Here is a 17,905-nt window from a genome sequence, read left to right as displayed (position 1 = left end):
TGGAAAGGATATATTTTGAAGTGGATATGAAATCACAAAATGGACTTTAAGGATGTTCGCTACTCTGTTTCAAAATAACAAGCTTTTTGAAAGACTGTCATAAATTGATAGTATATAAATGAAGGAACTAAAAAAGCAGAAAAAAATGATGGGTCCGTGTGCTTGTTTTCGAGATATAAGCCATTGAAAATTTGGCGGGAAATAATTCTCTCTAGATTTTTCATACATTTAACATAGGCACCTTTTTTCTTTCAAAAACATTGAAAAAATAACAAAGATTTTATAAGATTTTCAAATATGGCTTTTTAAACTATATGTAATAAAATTATGAAAAGAAAAGTAGGGGTTAGTGGACAAAATTACTTAATGGAAAAACATGGATAAAACCAGAGGATTCGGAATATCTGACAAAAAATCAAAAAACAAGAGGAGCGAACATCCTTAAAGCTCAATATAAAATTAGGAAGTTGTTGTATGATTGACAATACGATAACTCTCCACCAAAACCCAATTGGCCGTTTCAGAATCTAAAGGACTATGGGCAATTTAAGTGTTCATATGCCAAAAAGAAAATAACGTCACGTCTTTTGTTGAATTTCCATTGTTTGTGACCTTTTTTAACCAATTACGACGTTTCGGTGTACACTTTTGAAATTATTACCCAGAATGCATTAGATTCTGAAACAGCTAATTCAGAAAGTTCAAGGTATCCGCTTAATAGTAAAAAATCAAAAAAATAAAGTTATATTGTGATATATTTGTTAGACTCAATCAAAGAAGCATACAATTCATTCAATGATTTGTATACTAGTATCTGATTACAAAAAAGCTAATATCAGTAAATAAGACATCCGTTTCATTTCCTTTTCTACGTTTTTGGTACACGTTATAAATAACAGCCTGATTAAGGGCTTATATTTTAGACTAAATTGAAAACATTTACCGTTACTTTATCATGACATTCAATTATACACCTTCTACCGAAATATACGAAAACAAGTTTTGGTTATTATATTGATATTCATATTTTCGTAAGTTTTGTTTTAATAGATAAACAAAGGATATGGGGTATCCATCCATGACACAAAATCAGTACACGCACAGAAAAAACACACAAAAAAATCAAAGGAACTGTTAAATTTACAACTGACATACTGAAAACAAATCCTTACGAAAAATCGCCTCAGAAGCACTAAATTTATTTTTTTTAACACTTGTTCGATATCGCTACATTCGTCTCCTAAGTAATCACCAGCTCGAAATCTAAGTGCTTCATTACTGAAATGCAAATATGTATATTATTTAATTTCAATTTGGTATTTTAAAGTGAGGAAATAATTTAATTTGAAGTTATATCTCCCACATGCATACATGTTTTATCAAGTTGTTGATTTTTTTCAACATTTAACCACGAGCTTTCCTGATGAGACATTACATGTCAAATGATGCAATAGGATTGACACCTTAAATAACTTTTATCAGAGTCGGACCCTTCTTAATTAGACATAAGATTTCAATCTGTATTTCTGGCCTCAGTGGTCTAAGTAGTCGAACTACTGTATCACTAGCCTGTCAACACTGAGGTTGTGAGTTCGAATCCCGCACGGGGAAGATGCAATCGAATCAAATCTTAATTGACTAGGATTGTCAGTTTTCCTACCGAAGGTCGTGGTTCTCTCCGGGCACTTCGGCTCCCTCCACAAATTAAAACTGACCGGCACGAAACTAGCACAATAGTGTTGAAAGTGGCGTTAAACACCAACCAATCAATCAATCAATCTGTAGTTAAATTGCAAAAAGGTTATATGGTAATCCATCAATGTAATGCAGTTTACACAACTATTCTGCATTTCTGTATGATATCTCGTTATAGCTCACTGGGCCCGAAGGGCCCCATGTGAGCTTATTCCATCACTTGGTGTCCGTCGTCTGTTGTCGTCTGTCTTCGTCGTCGTCGTAAACTATTTCAAGAATCTTCTCCTCTGACACTACTGGGCCAAATACCTTCAACTTTAACTGAATGTTCCTTAGAGTATTTAGTTTATAAACTGTACCCGAAGTTTTGATCCATCAACAAACATGACCGCCATGGCTAAAAATATAACATAGCGGTCAAATGCAGTTTTGTTTTTGGCTAATATCTCAAAAACTAAAGCATTTAGAGCAATTCTGACATAGGGTAAAAATGTTCATTAGGTCAAGATATATCAGCCCTGAAATTTTCAGACGAACCGAACAACCTATTGTTGGGTTGCTGCCACTAAATTGATAATTTTAAGGAAATTTTGCAGTTTTTGGTTATTATCTTGAATATTATTGCAGATAAAGATGAACTGTAAACAGCAACAATGTTCAGCTAAGTAGGATCTACAAAAAAGTTTTATATAACCAAAATTGTCAATTGACCCCTTAAAGAGTTGTTGCCCTTTAAAGACAATTTTACACAATTTGTTCATCATGATTGCTAACATTTAAAAATCTTCTCCTCTGAAACTACTGGGCCTAATACTTTTAAACTTTTTTTTGGCTTTTATCTCAAAAACCATAGCAGTTAGAGCAAAAGTGATGAATGAGTCAAGATCTATCTGGTATGAAATTTTCAGACCAATTGGACCACCCATTGTAGGGTAACTGTCCGATATAGTTTATTTTTATTAAATTTTACTGTTTTTGGTTATTATCTTTAATATTATAATAGATAGAGAGAAAGTGTAAATGGCAAAAGTGTTCAGCTAAGTAGGATCTACAAATAAGTCAAATAATCAAAATAGTCAATTGACTCCGTAATGAGTTATTGCCCTTGAAACGTTTATGTTAAGTGTAAATGGCAAAAATGTTCAGCTAAGTAGGATCTACAAATAAGTCAAATGATCAAAATAGTCAATTGACTCCCTAATGAGTTATTGCCCTTGAACCGTTTATGTTTGTTTCGCCTTGACGGAGTCAAAATCGAGACATAGGTATGCTGTTTCCGGCGTCAACAATGTATTAGTTTGTGATTAGGTCTAGTTCATGGTGAACCACTAGTAGTAGGTCGATGATATTTGGTATGCAGTTGTATTAGCATTGACAAATATCATTACCATGGAGATTATTTGGCCCCACCCCCTCAGTCAAGGTCTATTGACTTTGAAACTTTGCTTAGTTTACATGTATTAGTTTGTGATTAGGTCAGTTTATGGGGAACCACTAGTGGTAGGTCAATGATATTTGGTATGCAGTTGTATAAGCATTGGCATATCTCATTTCCATGGAGATTATTTGGCCCCGCCCCCTCAGTCATGGTCTATTGACTTTAAAACTTTTGCTTAGTTTACATGTATTAGTTTGTGATTAGGTCAGTTTAAGGGGAACCGTTAGTGGTAGGTCAATGATATTTGGTATGCAGTTGTAGAAGCATTAGCACATCTTATTTCCATGTAGAATATTTGGTCCTTACTTCTCAGTCATGGTCTATTGACTTTGAAACTTTTGCTTAGTTTACATGTATTAGTTTGTGATGAGGTCAGTTTAAGATGAACCACTAATGCTAAGTCAATGATATTCGGTATGCAAATGTATTGCCATTTGCAAGTTTCATTTCCATGGAGATTATATAACCCCACCCCTTAATTATGGTTCATTGACTTTGAAACTTTTACATAGTTTACAAGTTAATGTTTGTGTTTAGGTTTGCTTAAAGGGGACGACTTATGAAAAGTCAATGGTATTTGGTTTGCAGTTGCATTAGCATTGGCACATCACATTTCCGTGGAGACTGTTTAGCCCTGAACATTCAGTCATGGTTCATTGACTTTGAATATTTGCATAACTTACATGTTAAAGTATTGTAATTTTAATTTCAACATTTACATTATCAAAATAACAAATAGGCGAGACATATCTCTGTGTTAACAGTTTATTAACATTTTTTCGTGCAAGTTTATAACTTTTTAAAAAATTTTCTTCTCTGAAACAACTGGGCCAAAAACTAACAAACTTTAACTGAATATTCCTTAGGGTATCTAGTTTGTAAATTGTATCCGAAGTTTTGATCCACCAACAAACGTAGCCGCCATGACTAAAAATAGAACAAAGGGGACAAAAACAGTTTTGGCTTATATCTCAAAAACTACAGCAGTTAGAGCAAAAGTGAAAGGGAGTTAAAGTGATAAATAGGTCATGATCTATCTGGTATGAAATTTTCAGACAAGTTCGACAATCCATTGATGGGTTACTGTTGCAAATACTTTATTTTTATTAAATTTGACTGTTTTTGGTTATTTTCTTTAATATTATAAAAGATAGAGAGAAAGTATCTATGGCAATAAATGTTCAGCTAAGTAAGATCTACAAATAAGTCAACAAGATCAAAATAGTCAATTGACCCCTTAAGGAGTAATTGCCCTTAAAAAGTTTTTTTTTTTTACATTTTTTGTGAGTCTAATTACTTCTCAAAAATCTTCTTCTCTGAAACTACTTGGTCAAATACTTAAAAACTTGAATGTTCCTTAGGGCATCTAGTTTATAGATTGTATTCGGGGATTTGATCCATTCAAAAACATGGCTGAAGTTTCTAATTTTAGAACATAGGGTCAAATGAAGTTTTTGGCTTTCATCTCAAAAACTAAAGCAGTAAGAGCAAAACTGACATAGGTGAAAGTGTTAAACAGGGTTAGATCTACCTGTCAAGTAATTTTCAGACGAATAGGACAACTTATTGTTGGGTTACTGTCCAGAAATAGTTAATTTTTCGGATATTTACAGTTTTGGGTTATGTATTATCTTTAATATTATTATATAAAGAGAGAAAGTGTAAATGACAAAATTGTTCAGCAAAGTAAGATCTACAAATAAGTCAAATGCCTGAAACTGAAATTACAGGTGAGCGATATCAGGCTCTCATGAGCCCCTTGTTGTGGTATTAAACTTATTTATACAAATTAACCAAACAAGAACCGATACCAGATGCGTCCACAGTCTATACATACATCATCTGCAATGCAAATCCACACTCGCATAGTCGAGAATAGGACACTATCGGTAAAATAACAGATCAGTCCAAGTATTCCGGTACTTAAAAATCTACGGCCGCGAACACATATGTTAGTAAGTTAAGACACCGACGCATTGTTTCAGTCAACCAATTTGCGTTGGTGATCGTAAAATGTATGTAGTATCGATTTGAGTCGTTCTTCCTCACAACTCTATTGTTGCAGTTTTTGAGTAAGTTTTTTTTATGACCCAAAGCAAGAAAATTGTATCTACGTTTCCCGTTTTTGTTTTTAGAGACGATATACTAATTTTTTTATTGTTCAATTGAGTATGACAAATAATTGTATTAAAAATCAAATGTTTTGATATTACCCCAATATCTTAATGATTGTAATTGATGATTTTGGAGTAGAATACTAAGATTTTTAGATTTCTAAAAAAATCCACATCTGATTGACACCGTTGGTTAAATATACCACATCACAGTATTTCTGAAGGCAACTTTTTTTGCTGTAGAAAACATGGTGTTTAGAACTTTAAAAAGCTGCGAAGTCAAACATCTTGACAACACAGCTCTATATCGTTCTTTAAAAGAATTTTAATGAGGTTAAGGAATTCAGTATAAAGATGTCAGATGTCTTTTTATGTTAATACCAAATGAGAAAAGAACTGATTTTATAAAATTTCGTCTTTTGAGAATGATGTACGGGTATATGTGGGATTCCCCGTTTTGCTGTGCATTCCAAGTTCTTTAGTGAGACACTCCAAGTAATGCTTTTTACATATTAAAACAATACTGTGTAAGGCTTTGTCTGCTAGAACCACAATATATTTGTCGGGAAGAAAGACAACTTCGGGCTGTTCGAAATGGCCAGACACTTGTATGTTACATTGTACATCGTAAGTTTTATTATTTAAATTCGGGTCTGAACGGATGAGTGCGGAAACACATAAACGACGATTATTATACAACATAAAAACATTATTTAAAATCCGCAACATTAGTAAAAATAATGATAGTATAATACACATACCGCTATTTTTCACATCTTAAATCTGTTACTATCTCATCCGGGTCAGTATGACTTGTTCTCATCTCCAGGCGCCTGTCGTCGTCGCCGTTGTTCGTTAATTTACAAACTTCTTCTCCTCTGAATCTACATAGCATATTTTAACCAAACTTGGCCATAATCTGTATTGGGGTATTTAGTTTATAAAATATTGCCAATGTTTTCGCCTGCCAAAAAATATGGCAGAGTTATTTAAGTTACATATGGGTAAAATGTAAATTTTGTTAATTATCTTGATATCCGCTATAGATAGAGAAGATGTAGCATGATAGAAATTTTCCTTAAATTACAATTTTAAATAAATGTTCGCGTTTTTGCCAATTCATTTGAAAACTGTTTTAGGAAAAGACACATATTTCCGATCAAAATTGATCAACAAGACAAGTTCTACAAATAAGATAACATGACCGAAATCGTCAGCCAAGTACTTGTTGGAGTTATGGCCATTTAATGACGATTTTTACTAAAATTTGCGTTATTTCTATTATCTTGAAAACTAAAATAGATAGATAAAGAAAATTTAGAATGCAAATATGATCTGCACGACAAGATTTACAAATAAGTTAGCATTGCCGAATTGGCAATCGAATCCTCATTGGAGTTATTGCCCTTTGATGACAATTGTTACTAATATTTTCCAATTTTGCTTATTATCATGAAATTATAATCATGATAATAGAATGAATAAAATTATAAATAGCAAAAAATGATTACAAAGACAAGATTAATAAACAAGCCAAACATGACCGAAATCGTTAGTCGATTCATTATAGGAGTTATTGCCTCTAAATGACAATTTTTCCATTGTTTTGTGTTATTGCCTAATATTTTGAAATTATAATAGAGCCATTAAACTTTTAAGAGCTAACATGACCTACAAGGCAAGATTTACAAATAATTCGGATATCTTAAATCATTGGTCAACTATTTATAGGAGTAAGGGTCCTTAAATGACAACTTTTACCAATGTTTTATGTTTTTGCCAACTATCTTAAAAATACTATAAAACATAATGTAGATAAATAGAAACATTAAAAAGCAAAAATGGTAAGGAAGACAAGAATTTCAAATAGGTCAATAGGTCAGCATACATATGAATCAAATTGTCAGTTGTCGTCTTATAGGAGTTATTACCCGTAAATGAGAATTTTTACCTTTTTTGTTGCAAAAACTATAGAAGATAGACAGAAACCGTAAACAGAAAATTATTAGCCATAGAAGATCAATAAAACAAAGATTTTTGTTATGAATTATATTCTGGTGTACACTCACATTGTAAATCAATTGTAGTATTAAACTGTCATTTTGATCTTAACATCATCTGAAAAGTCTGAAAATAAAAATATATTATTCAGTCACGAACAGTATTTCAGTCAGTTTTCAAACTTATCCACTGCGGTAAATTCAGTACTATTCCGATAATTTGCTTGTAGTCAATTCAGTACTGTTTAGTATTTCTTAAGACAATTCAGTATGATGTTGATGTGTACTGGTAAAAACACTTACTGAACAGTCTGGACATAAACTGAACAGATTTATTGACTGCAGGCGAATTATCTTAACAGTACTGAAATTACAGCAATGAAAACGTCTTGAATTTGACTGATATACAGAAAATGTATTGTTCGGTCTCTTAAGTGCTGTTCAGACCAAAATTGGTTTATTAGTAAATGTTGGAGAGTGTCAATTGTTGAAGATGCACATAGACATAGGTCAGCGCCAAAGACTCTATACTGCCTCTAGTTATGTGTACCTGTAAAAAGTGTCAGCCATTAACAAAGCTAAAAATTATTGATAAAACACAAATTTAAATGAAAGGTTTAAACTAGATACATTCAAATCAACACTCATTTATGACTGGCTATACATAACTATTGTGTTAATATTTAATTATTCATATTAATTTAGTTGCAGCAACTTTATGTAGCCCAGGTCCTTGTACGAATGGAGGTACATGTATAGTTGCTCTTGGCCAAATGGAGATTTGCAAATGTCTAGATGGTTGGAAGGGCAGTCGTTGTGAACGTAAATGCGAAAATATTGATCATACATTGTTAAGGTGGTACCAAACACATTGATTAAAACTAATTTGGCTCGTTTAATTTTCATAAAATTTTGACAAAATATTTACCTTGACCCTTTGACAAAAATATAAAAATTTTACAAAACTTGAACCACACACTTTATCGAAAAAATTTCATTGGATATATAGTAGTTTGACAAACACTAATTTTGAACATTGAGAAGCTTAATATTATCTTAACAATAGAACATGATTAAAACGTTCAGCTGATTTTTACAGAGTTATCTCCCTGTAGTGTTATGTACCACCTTAAATCTGACTTTGTGCTACTAAATAAAATACTGCATACAATTGTTAATTCAGAATACAGGAAATAAACATTTTATGTTAATGTTTGATGATAACCTATAATCGGACCTTATAAATTCATACAAATCTCCAAACGTTTCAAACTTAAATTAATTTTATTAATTAATGAATAACATGGTATTACTGGTAACGAAAATACTGTAATACATGTATTATGTATTATGTTACTGTGACGTCATAATCGTATCTTATTGATGAATTTGACTTAAAGTGTCAAGCTACACATACTTTTTTTTAATATAATATATGAGCAATATCCTTATCCAACAAAATATTGTTCTCGCATCGACATCTTTGTAACATATATATTGAAGCAAAAATACCTAACTGTGTAGGGCTATTGCTAAATTCTAAATTTGAACATTAGGATCGATTTAGAGAAGGCCGACAGAAAATATGCAAGACAAAAATATAAAACGTAATTATCAATATCTAAAAGAATATCAGCTAGTGAATATCCGATAGATGTTTGCTTTTTTAATATTTATAATACTTGATTTTCACAGCCAAGCGTCCAAAATTGTGACCTCACCGTTATGAATCGTGACTAAACGTTTCGTTTCGACAAAAACATAATATTTTAACGTGCAACCAACCTGTGTATGTATTATAAACCATCCTAAAACAGTTCAGATATAATAACGATGATGTAATTAAAAGGTTTAGTCAAGAAAAATGTCAAAAATGTGTGAACCTAGATGATTATCGTAGGCTCATAAATGAAGATCAATCTACGCAAGCAATTGGAATAAAATGAAGCAACCCCACATAAAACCAGGGTTGTTCTCTGGTACGCCGGAAGGGTAATCAGATCCTGATCAGCATGTTGCGCCCGTCATGTTGATATTGGTATGTACGAATTCGAATGAAAGTCTCAATCGTTGATGTCTAAATCGCAGAAAAGAGGATGGAATTGCAGTTACAACAAATGCAACATATCCGTGGTCATCTGCGACATGGATATTCCATATCAGTGAGCTTAGTCGTGATGGCGTCCGTAAGAACTCGAACTCAATTTTGCTATTAGAAACCAATTGTTCAATTGCGTGTTTTTAAACAGCAACATTCCATCAAGGAAATCATGATAGGACACGTAATCTCTGGAAAATCATATAAACTTAGAGATGTATACTTCACATGCAGGCCTTGCTTGAAAGTTACTACATGGAAATGGAAATTTCAGAAATTGGGGAGCTTAATCATTCCATTTGTCGTTTTGTTCTCAACCGACTATCGTTTTCAATATCTAGATAAAAATCAACATATGAGACATAATAAATTTGTTTTCATTTAGCAAAAATATTTTGTAAGTAAATGCGAGAACAATCTCGTATTTGCCATTGAACCATATATGTATAAGATACACCATGAGGACGTTAGCACGAATGGGTGTATTTAATTTACACCACGATATTATTGTTAATGTATAATAATAGTTTTCAATAATTAAGGACGGGGGTCTTTCACCGTTTGACCATATGTTATTGAACGGCATGATGAATGCTTGGTATCCAATTTCATTTAACGACATCTTGGTGTCAATTTATATATGCATTCATGTATACATGGAACCAATTAATTTTCTTTCATATAAATGTTACATTAAATACTTTGTCAGGGCAATTAATGTACGTAAGCCTGACTTTGTTAATTTGGTCTCTGGTAATTTATTCTCTGGTGAAGTGTTGTCACATTGGCAATCATACCACACACATCCACTTCTTTTTAGATTAGATGGAACTACCTTTAATATATTTATGGAAAATTTGGTTTAAGATATAACAAGAAGATGTGGTATGATTGCCAATGAAACATCTCTCCACAAGAGACCAAATGACACAGAAATTAACAACTATAGGTCACCGTACGGCATTCAACAATGAGCAAAGCCCATACCGCATAGTCAGCTATAAAAGGCCCCGAAATGACAAATTTAGCATTCTTTTTTATCCTTAATACAATTTTTATTATCATCATTGTTATTATTATTTTTGTTATTAAAATGCATCATCTAAAGGTGTTTTTTTTCCACATAGTTACAGATCCATGCTTTCCGTTCCCGTGTCAAACGGATCAAGTATGCGTTGATAACAATGGCCAAGCAGCATGTGAAGGTCAATAGAAACACACAGGTAAAGAGCTACGTTATATAAAATTAAAGTGCACACAATCAGATCATTCGTCTCCACATCGTATACATAACAAATGATTGTGATAAGAATATGTACTTCGTTTCACATAATTATGCAATGTTTAAAAAACTTTGTGAGCTATCACATTCTTAGCCCAAATCCGCACTTCGTTTGATCAATTGGATAAAATTCCCGTTATTTATTTAACTTTAATAACTAGAATTATGCCCGAGGGTTGCATTACAAAACAAAGCATAAACAAGTCAAATTTAGTTGTACAGTTATCCGGATGAGAAGGGAGATAATTACAAATTCTCCCTTCGTGCAGTCCTTTGAATTGAATTTTACATGATTTCAGTAATGTAAGTATATCCCGAATAATTCCGTCGTTATATTCCGCTGATCTACGATTACTTCATTAAGTACCTCGCAAGTAGGAGAGAACGATTACGGGAGGGAATGAATTATTCGGGTTAATGTAAGTAAGGTGCTTTGAAAGTGAAAGGTATGTCACTCTTTCCTTGTTTCTGACATCATTGACCGATAAGAAATCTTATATTTGAACGTTTGATGATGTTATCCTCCGTGAGGAACGCCTTCATGTGAAAGCAGTGGCGTGAATTTAAATGTTTAAAGTGTAAGTATACGCATGTTAACATAGGTTACAAAGATGAAAAACATGGTATCCAATAATTATTTTATTTATATTACTACGGTTGGTTTTTTTTCCTTAACTTTTTGATGTTAAATTTTTCGTTTCTATTTTTCAGATAAAACCTAATGGTGCGTTCGACGATAATATTAAGCAGTTAACAAAAACTTTTACAAATTTATTTGAATATATCATGTACTTTTTACTCTTCAATTGTCTTCAATTCTTGATGTACTTAATACACTAGCTAGTACTTAACATACATCAACACACATTTAAATATTTCTTTCACTCTCCCTAGTTGATATTGATTATTTTAAATTGTTACACATCCCCTACTTTCAATAAAATACTAATCAATGCAGAGCCTTTCTATTTAGTCACTATTATGTTGCAAATAAATTTTATTCAGTATTGATAACGTTAATTCATTTTTCAATAAAGAAGAAACAAAAAGATTACTTTAATCGTACAAAATCAGAGAGTGACACTAGTTTACGTCATTTAGAATAGTTTTTCCCTAGAACAGTTCTCGATTGTAATCATCCAAGATTTAACTATTCTATAAAATTGAGAATGGAAATTGGGAATGTGTCAAGGAGACAACAACCAAACCAAAGAGCATTTAGAAAAGTTCTTTGACAGATTAGTATGTCAGAGTTCTTTGTTGCGGTTCGTGTTGCTCAGTTTTTAGCTCTCTATGTTGTGTTTTGTATAATGTTGTTTGTCTTTTGGACTTTTTCGTGTATTGCCATGGCTTTGTCAGTTTATTTTCGACTTGTGAGCTTGAATGTCCCTTGGTATCATTCGCCTCTCCTTTAAAACTAATCCCAACAGTCGGTAAGATTACAGATAATTTATTAAAAAATGAAGTCTACAATTCAACACATAGTAAGGCCGGAGGCTTAAACAGATTAGTTTAAACAATATTTATTCAGATAAATCATCACAAAACGATATGATACAATTGAAATAAATATTAAGGATTCAGAAACAAGCAAATTTGCTTTTACAAATCTATCTCCTATTACACAAATAATACACTTATTGAACAATACATAAATATAAATACTGATATGCTCTGTAATAAATATATAAATATGAAAAAGGTGGAAAATACAATAGAGAAACAAAATAAACATGAATTTTTGTAATGTATACAGTGTGAAATGCTTGGGTTCCTATTGAATGATGAAGCAGTAACATCAAGGGTTAAGACGTTTGCTTTTGATAATATATTTCTGCACTAAACTAAATAAATGACTATTTTGCTCATCTGAGAGTACCATTGATCCAAAAAGCAAAATTATTGTGTCAACTTGGACAGAAGAACTGAAACAGAAGCTAATAGTTCATGTCGTAAACCAGTGTATATGGGACAAGATAACAGGAAGTGAGAATGTGTTTCTACATCACCACAACGACAGTTTGGGGAGTCTACTAAATTGTGAAGGAATAGGTGAGAATTCAATGAACTTGAATCCATTCTTTAACATTTGAAGAGCTATATTACCAAAAAAATGCATAAAAAAAATAGCCAAAATCCAACTAAGTCAACTTTGCTTGAGGGAGTTGAAACCTTAGTTCTTACTAAATTTAACATTTATTAACGGAAATATATACATTTGTACACGTACCAGATGGTATTTTGAAAAGATGAACAAAGATTGGTACAAATAGCTGTAGGATAGATATAATTTATATACACGTACCAGAGGATTATTTCTGACACAAATAGTCAATAGTAGAATTTAAGTCACGAACCGGTCCATGTCGGAAGAATGATAAATCGCCTTACTTTCAAAAAATCCTCTCTTTGTTTTTTACATTGGAAATTATCGCATCGTTCCTGTTCCTTTACAGTGGAACATATTTCAAAATAATAAACCAATACACGTAAGGTTATCAAACTAAAAATCAGGATAAAACGGACATACTTTCAGGATCAAATTGCGTAACCTTATAAAACATTAAGGGCGAATAAATACCCTGCATCATAATGATATCGGCCTGATTGATGTCCAAAATAATGAAATACAAGCAAAAGCATACATGCAGAGATACTGCTTCAAATCTCACAACGACATATGTCCCATTCGAAGCGTCAGTAAAAGTTTAAATGGAGTGTAAACTTTTATGTTAATTAAAATTTAAATCATTTAGATTTTGAAGGCAACGTGACACTATTTTTGTTTTGCATTTCTAGAAATTAATCATTAAAAGCTAGTCTTAAAATATGTTTCATGTAACTTTGGCTATAAAAAAAACCTGATCAGTCGGCGATTTTTAGGTAAAGGAATCAAAAGCGTGTCAGAAGCGATGATTATTCATTAATTAGATAACGATCACGTGATCGTTATGACGTATTTGATACGTAGCCGACAAACTGTATCAATTTTGATGATGTTGATCACTTTACTGCACATTTACACGATGGGCGGTATTAACAGCAGTTTTACCGATAACTAGAAAAAATAAGACAATTGACCTCATCGTTTTGAACCATAGAGTGTGGAAAATAACACACACAAAAAAAGAAAGACATTAATTCTTCAACTAAAGAATCCAACATCGACCATATTTCAATCAATACCGATCGGCTTGTAACCACACATTTTGTTCGTTTTATAAAAAAGATTTTACAAAGCGCTGTCTGCAGGTTATTATGCCCCCCCCCCCGTAGGTGATGGGGGCATTAATTATTACCCTTGACCGTCCGTTCGTCCGTATTTCCGCCCCCTTTCCGTTTTGAAGCTTCAGCGGGGGCATTCGTGTCCTTAGACACATTCTTATTTTATTCTCTAATAAACATACGATTAGCATAGACCGTATTAATTTGGAATCGATGCATTTGGAAGAATTCTGTCTCACAGTTGAATAGAAAGGACATATTTTGATTGTCTTTTTTTAAAGAGCCTTTAGAATTTTTTTTTATCCGGTCGAACTGAAAAGGTGAAATTATTTCCTGATAGGGTGTGTATTATGTTTTCTGTACGTTGAAGGACCATTCCAACAACCCTTTACAATATCCATTACGTAGTTGCCATTCTGTAAGGCTAAAATGTTGCCCCTGTCGAACATTCCTCGTTATTAGACCTCAATGTTTGTTCATTGCCCCGGTCGAACTACTGTGTAGAACTCGCCTATTGTACAAACCACTATTTGTCCTAAGGTATGTGTCACTCAATATTTAGCAAACAAATATCAATACACGTAAAATAAGAAAACAGCCAAAATCGTTTAGGTAACGTTTAATGAGATGCATAGCTGCTTATCTGTTCCTAATTCAAAATAATAGAAGAAAACAAACATTAAAATAAAAAACCTCTATTGTTCTGTGCTGGCAATGTGACTACACTGGCTACTTGTAATAAGTAAGAAAGATAAACATATTTTTGTTAAAGAAAAATTATTGAATCAAATTCTTAAAACATTGCGTGCTGTAATATTTCGCTTAAATCATTACTTAAAAATAAATCGATTGATTGTTTTTGCTTCACGGCCAGTGGCAAATATTTCATACTTGCTCAGGACGAAAACAAATTAATAATAAGTACAATAGGGATACAGACGGGAAATTTGGACAGCCGCTGGAAAATGAGGGTGTTTTGGATAGGGATGGACATTTTTATCCTAGTAACAGGCTACCTACGGACCCCTCAAAGACTTGTTGATAGGGATATTAACGCGTAGAGCCATGGCACTCTCTCCACCCGTGGAATCTGATTTAACATCCACATTTTGACCGGACATGGCAGCGTCTTTATACATCCCACAAAACCAAACGGATGCCCCAATTTGGCAAAGATTTTATTGCCAGTTGAAAGAAGACTAAGTGATTATATTTATATTCCTCAGTCACCGTTGGAGTGTTAAAATAAATGGTATCACCAGTTATAAGGTAAATTAAAAAAACAAAACACGCTGTTGAATGTATTGATGCCGTTTTAATAATCCTGTTATCTATTTTACCTTGAATTATTCGAAATACTAAAGATTTTCTACCCCAGAAAACAATTACCCTAGCCATGTTAGCTGTATTTAGCAAAACGTTTCCGGATTTGTTGACCCTTAATTTTCTTCAACTTTGCACTTTATTTGGCTTTTTAACATGTCTGATTTGAACGTTACTTATAATCCTTTTGGAGACGAAACGCGCGTCTGACGTAAAACATTATAAGCTTTTGGATCTTAAATTAATTTATTTCATTAGAACAATGCCTGTTCACGTAAGTAATTTAATTTTTAAAAATAACCCCCCCCCCCCAAAAAAAAATGGAAAAACAGTTATGTTTAGAAATACATGTATATTAAGTCTAAACTACATCGTGTCATTCAAGAGCAAAATCGTGTAAGTCATATAAGTAACAATCAATGGTTCATTTTCGTTAGTTTCAAGTCTGGTAGATTTCTTCTTTGTATATGATACATGATATAAATATAAAAAAGAAGATGTGATATGATTGCCAATGAGACAACTCTTCACAAGAGACCAAATGACACAGAAATTAACAACTACAGGTCACCGTACGGCCTTCAACAATGAGCAAAGCCCATGCCGCATAGTCAGCTATAAAAGACCCCGAAATAACAAAATTTTATGTAAAACAATTCAAACGAGAAAACTAACGGTCTAATGTATGTACAAAAAATGAACGAAAAACAAATATGTAACACAGCAACAAACGACAACTACTGAATTACAGGCTCCTGGGACCGTGTATATTTGCATCCATTCGTTTTTCATTTTGTAATATCAAAAACAAAAAACAAAAAACGAGAGTGTTTTCATTTTTCGTTTTTGATTTCTCTAAAACCAAAACGGAAAACGAAAGTGTTTTCATTTTTTGTTTTTAATTTCTCTAAAACCAAAATGAAAATCTAAAGTGTTTCCGTTTTTCGTTTTTGATTTCACTAAAGAAGAAATTTTGTATTTAATTTTAATTATTTCTCGTTTTATAATGTACAATGTTTTCCTTTCTTGTTTCACAGTCATTGATAGTAAATAATGCCAATGTAAACACCCCGGTGTTCTTTCAACATAATGTAGACAAAATAGACCGCCTGACTTATGAATTGAACTACGGTGATAAATGAATCAAAGCCTTTCAAATTACCTAGTTTATATCTTTAATAAAAAATAAATTATTATATTTAAATATTAAACGAATCATATATTTAAATTGTACAATATAATATTATATAAAGATGGTACAAATAAATAGATTGATTACAACATCACATTAACAAGGGAGGTTACTACTTTTAAAAACTTATAAGAAAACTACCCCGGTCGTTAAAGTATACATGCACAGTCACTGTGGTTATCAGATCTTTAATCGAAGATAATGTCAACGGATGCAAAAGACTTTATTAATCTGAACAATAAGGGTGCGTGATCTTTACTTTTGAATTTAGAAAGGTTGATCTCAGATGATTAGACTGATTCATGACCAAGGTCCATTATACGAGCATTCAGGACGATAATGTGTTTTGCTTGATCAATTGATTGAAAAACAAATTTCCGCAATTTCACAATTCAAACCGGGATTAGCATTCAATCATTTTGCCATTTTACCTACTCGGTATTAGTTTTGTGTATTTTTGAAAGCTATATGGTAACCTTAACTTGAGCCTGGGTGTGGATGGGGGTTTACGGAATAGAGAATATAGGGCAAAAAATATGAATAATAGAGACAATGGACCAAGAAATAAAAAAAAATATAGAATAATGAGGTGCTAAAATATAAAGAGAACAGAATAATTGGCAAAAAGTATAAAGAAATAAAGAATAGAGAAAAATGGCCTGAAACACTGATTAAAGAATAGAGAAAATCGGCATAGAATATCAAAGAATACTGAAATGAAGAACCCCGTATAGCATACATATAAAATTTGGCTTGAAAGACGTTATTTTTTTTCGCCTCGCTCCGCTCGGTAAAATTGTTAAGAATTAAGTCCGAAGATTGAACGCGTTTGTCCAGTAATCTTATTAAAATTCATACAAAAAAGTTATAAAAGTATAACGAAATCAGAGATATATCTTTTAATTAGATTGGTTCGTCTAATTTAGTATTTTTATCTGAAGTAAATTTAATAACTTCTTTAATAAAGGATTTGAACAAGAATGTGTCCATAGTACATGAATGCCCCACTCGCACTATCAATTTCTATGTCCAGTGGACCGTAAATTGCGGTCAGAACTTTAATTTGGCATTAAAATTAGAAAGATCATATCATATGGAACATGTGTATTGAGTTTCAAGTTGATTGGACTTCAACTTCATCAAAAACTACTTTGACCAAAAACATTAACCTGAAGCGGAACAGACGGATGAACGGAAGAACAAACGGACGCACAGACCGAAAAACATAATGCCTATAAATGGGACATACATTCACAAAATGTGCTGAAATTGAATGAAGGTCTTGTAAATCTCAAATGGACCATAACAGGCATATCTTCAGTCACAAACAACTTCCCTTACTTGTAGATCTATTTCCACTACTTCTGCAATATTGTATTTATCAATAATAATATAAATAGAAATTGTATGCATGTAAATTAAAAACGATCAGGGTAAACTTATCAATCCTTTAAACAAATTTATTTTAAAAGGTTACCAATTGAACACTGTAAATAGATCTTTGAATATTGTTTTTTTGGTATAAATATTAATTTTGT

General features: G+C 32.3%; 1 protein-coding gene across 5 annotated transcripts in view; it reads left to right on the top strand.

Moving 5' to 3' along the window:
* LOC127721915 (neurogenic locus notch homolog protein 1-like) overlaps nt 1-11,608 on the top strand; it is a 66,481-nt gene extending 54,873 nt beyond the window's left edge. For all 5 annotated transcript variants that reach the window (XM_052228722.1, XM_052228725.1, XM_052228724.1 and 2 more), the window contains 3 exons: nt 7,953-8,069; nt 10,473-10,568; nt 11,339-11,608. In XM_052228722.1, the coding sequence (XP_052084682.1) occupies nt 7,953-8,069; nt 10,473-10,558 (203 nt within the window). In that variant the 3' untranslated portion in view covers nt 10,559-10,568; nt 11,339-11,608. The remainder of the gene's footprint in view (nt 1-7,952; nt 8,070-10,472; nt 10,569-11,338) is intronic.
* The last annotated feature ends 6,297 nt before the right edge of the window (nt 11,609-17,905 follow it).

Source organism: Mytilus californianus, unplaced genomic scaffold (genome assembly GCF_021869535.1).
Source record: "Mytilus californianus isolate M0D057914Y unplaced genomic scaffold, xbMytCali1.0.p SCAF_12, whole genome shotgun sequence".
In the NCBI taxonomy this organism is placed as follows: domain Eukaryota; kingdom Metazoa; phylum Mollusca; class Bivalvia; order Mytilida; family Mytilidae; genus Mytilus; species Mytilus californianus.
The sequence above is the reverse complement of the archived record's forward strand: the minus strand, read 5'-3'. Positions and strand labels throughout refer to the sequence as shown.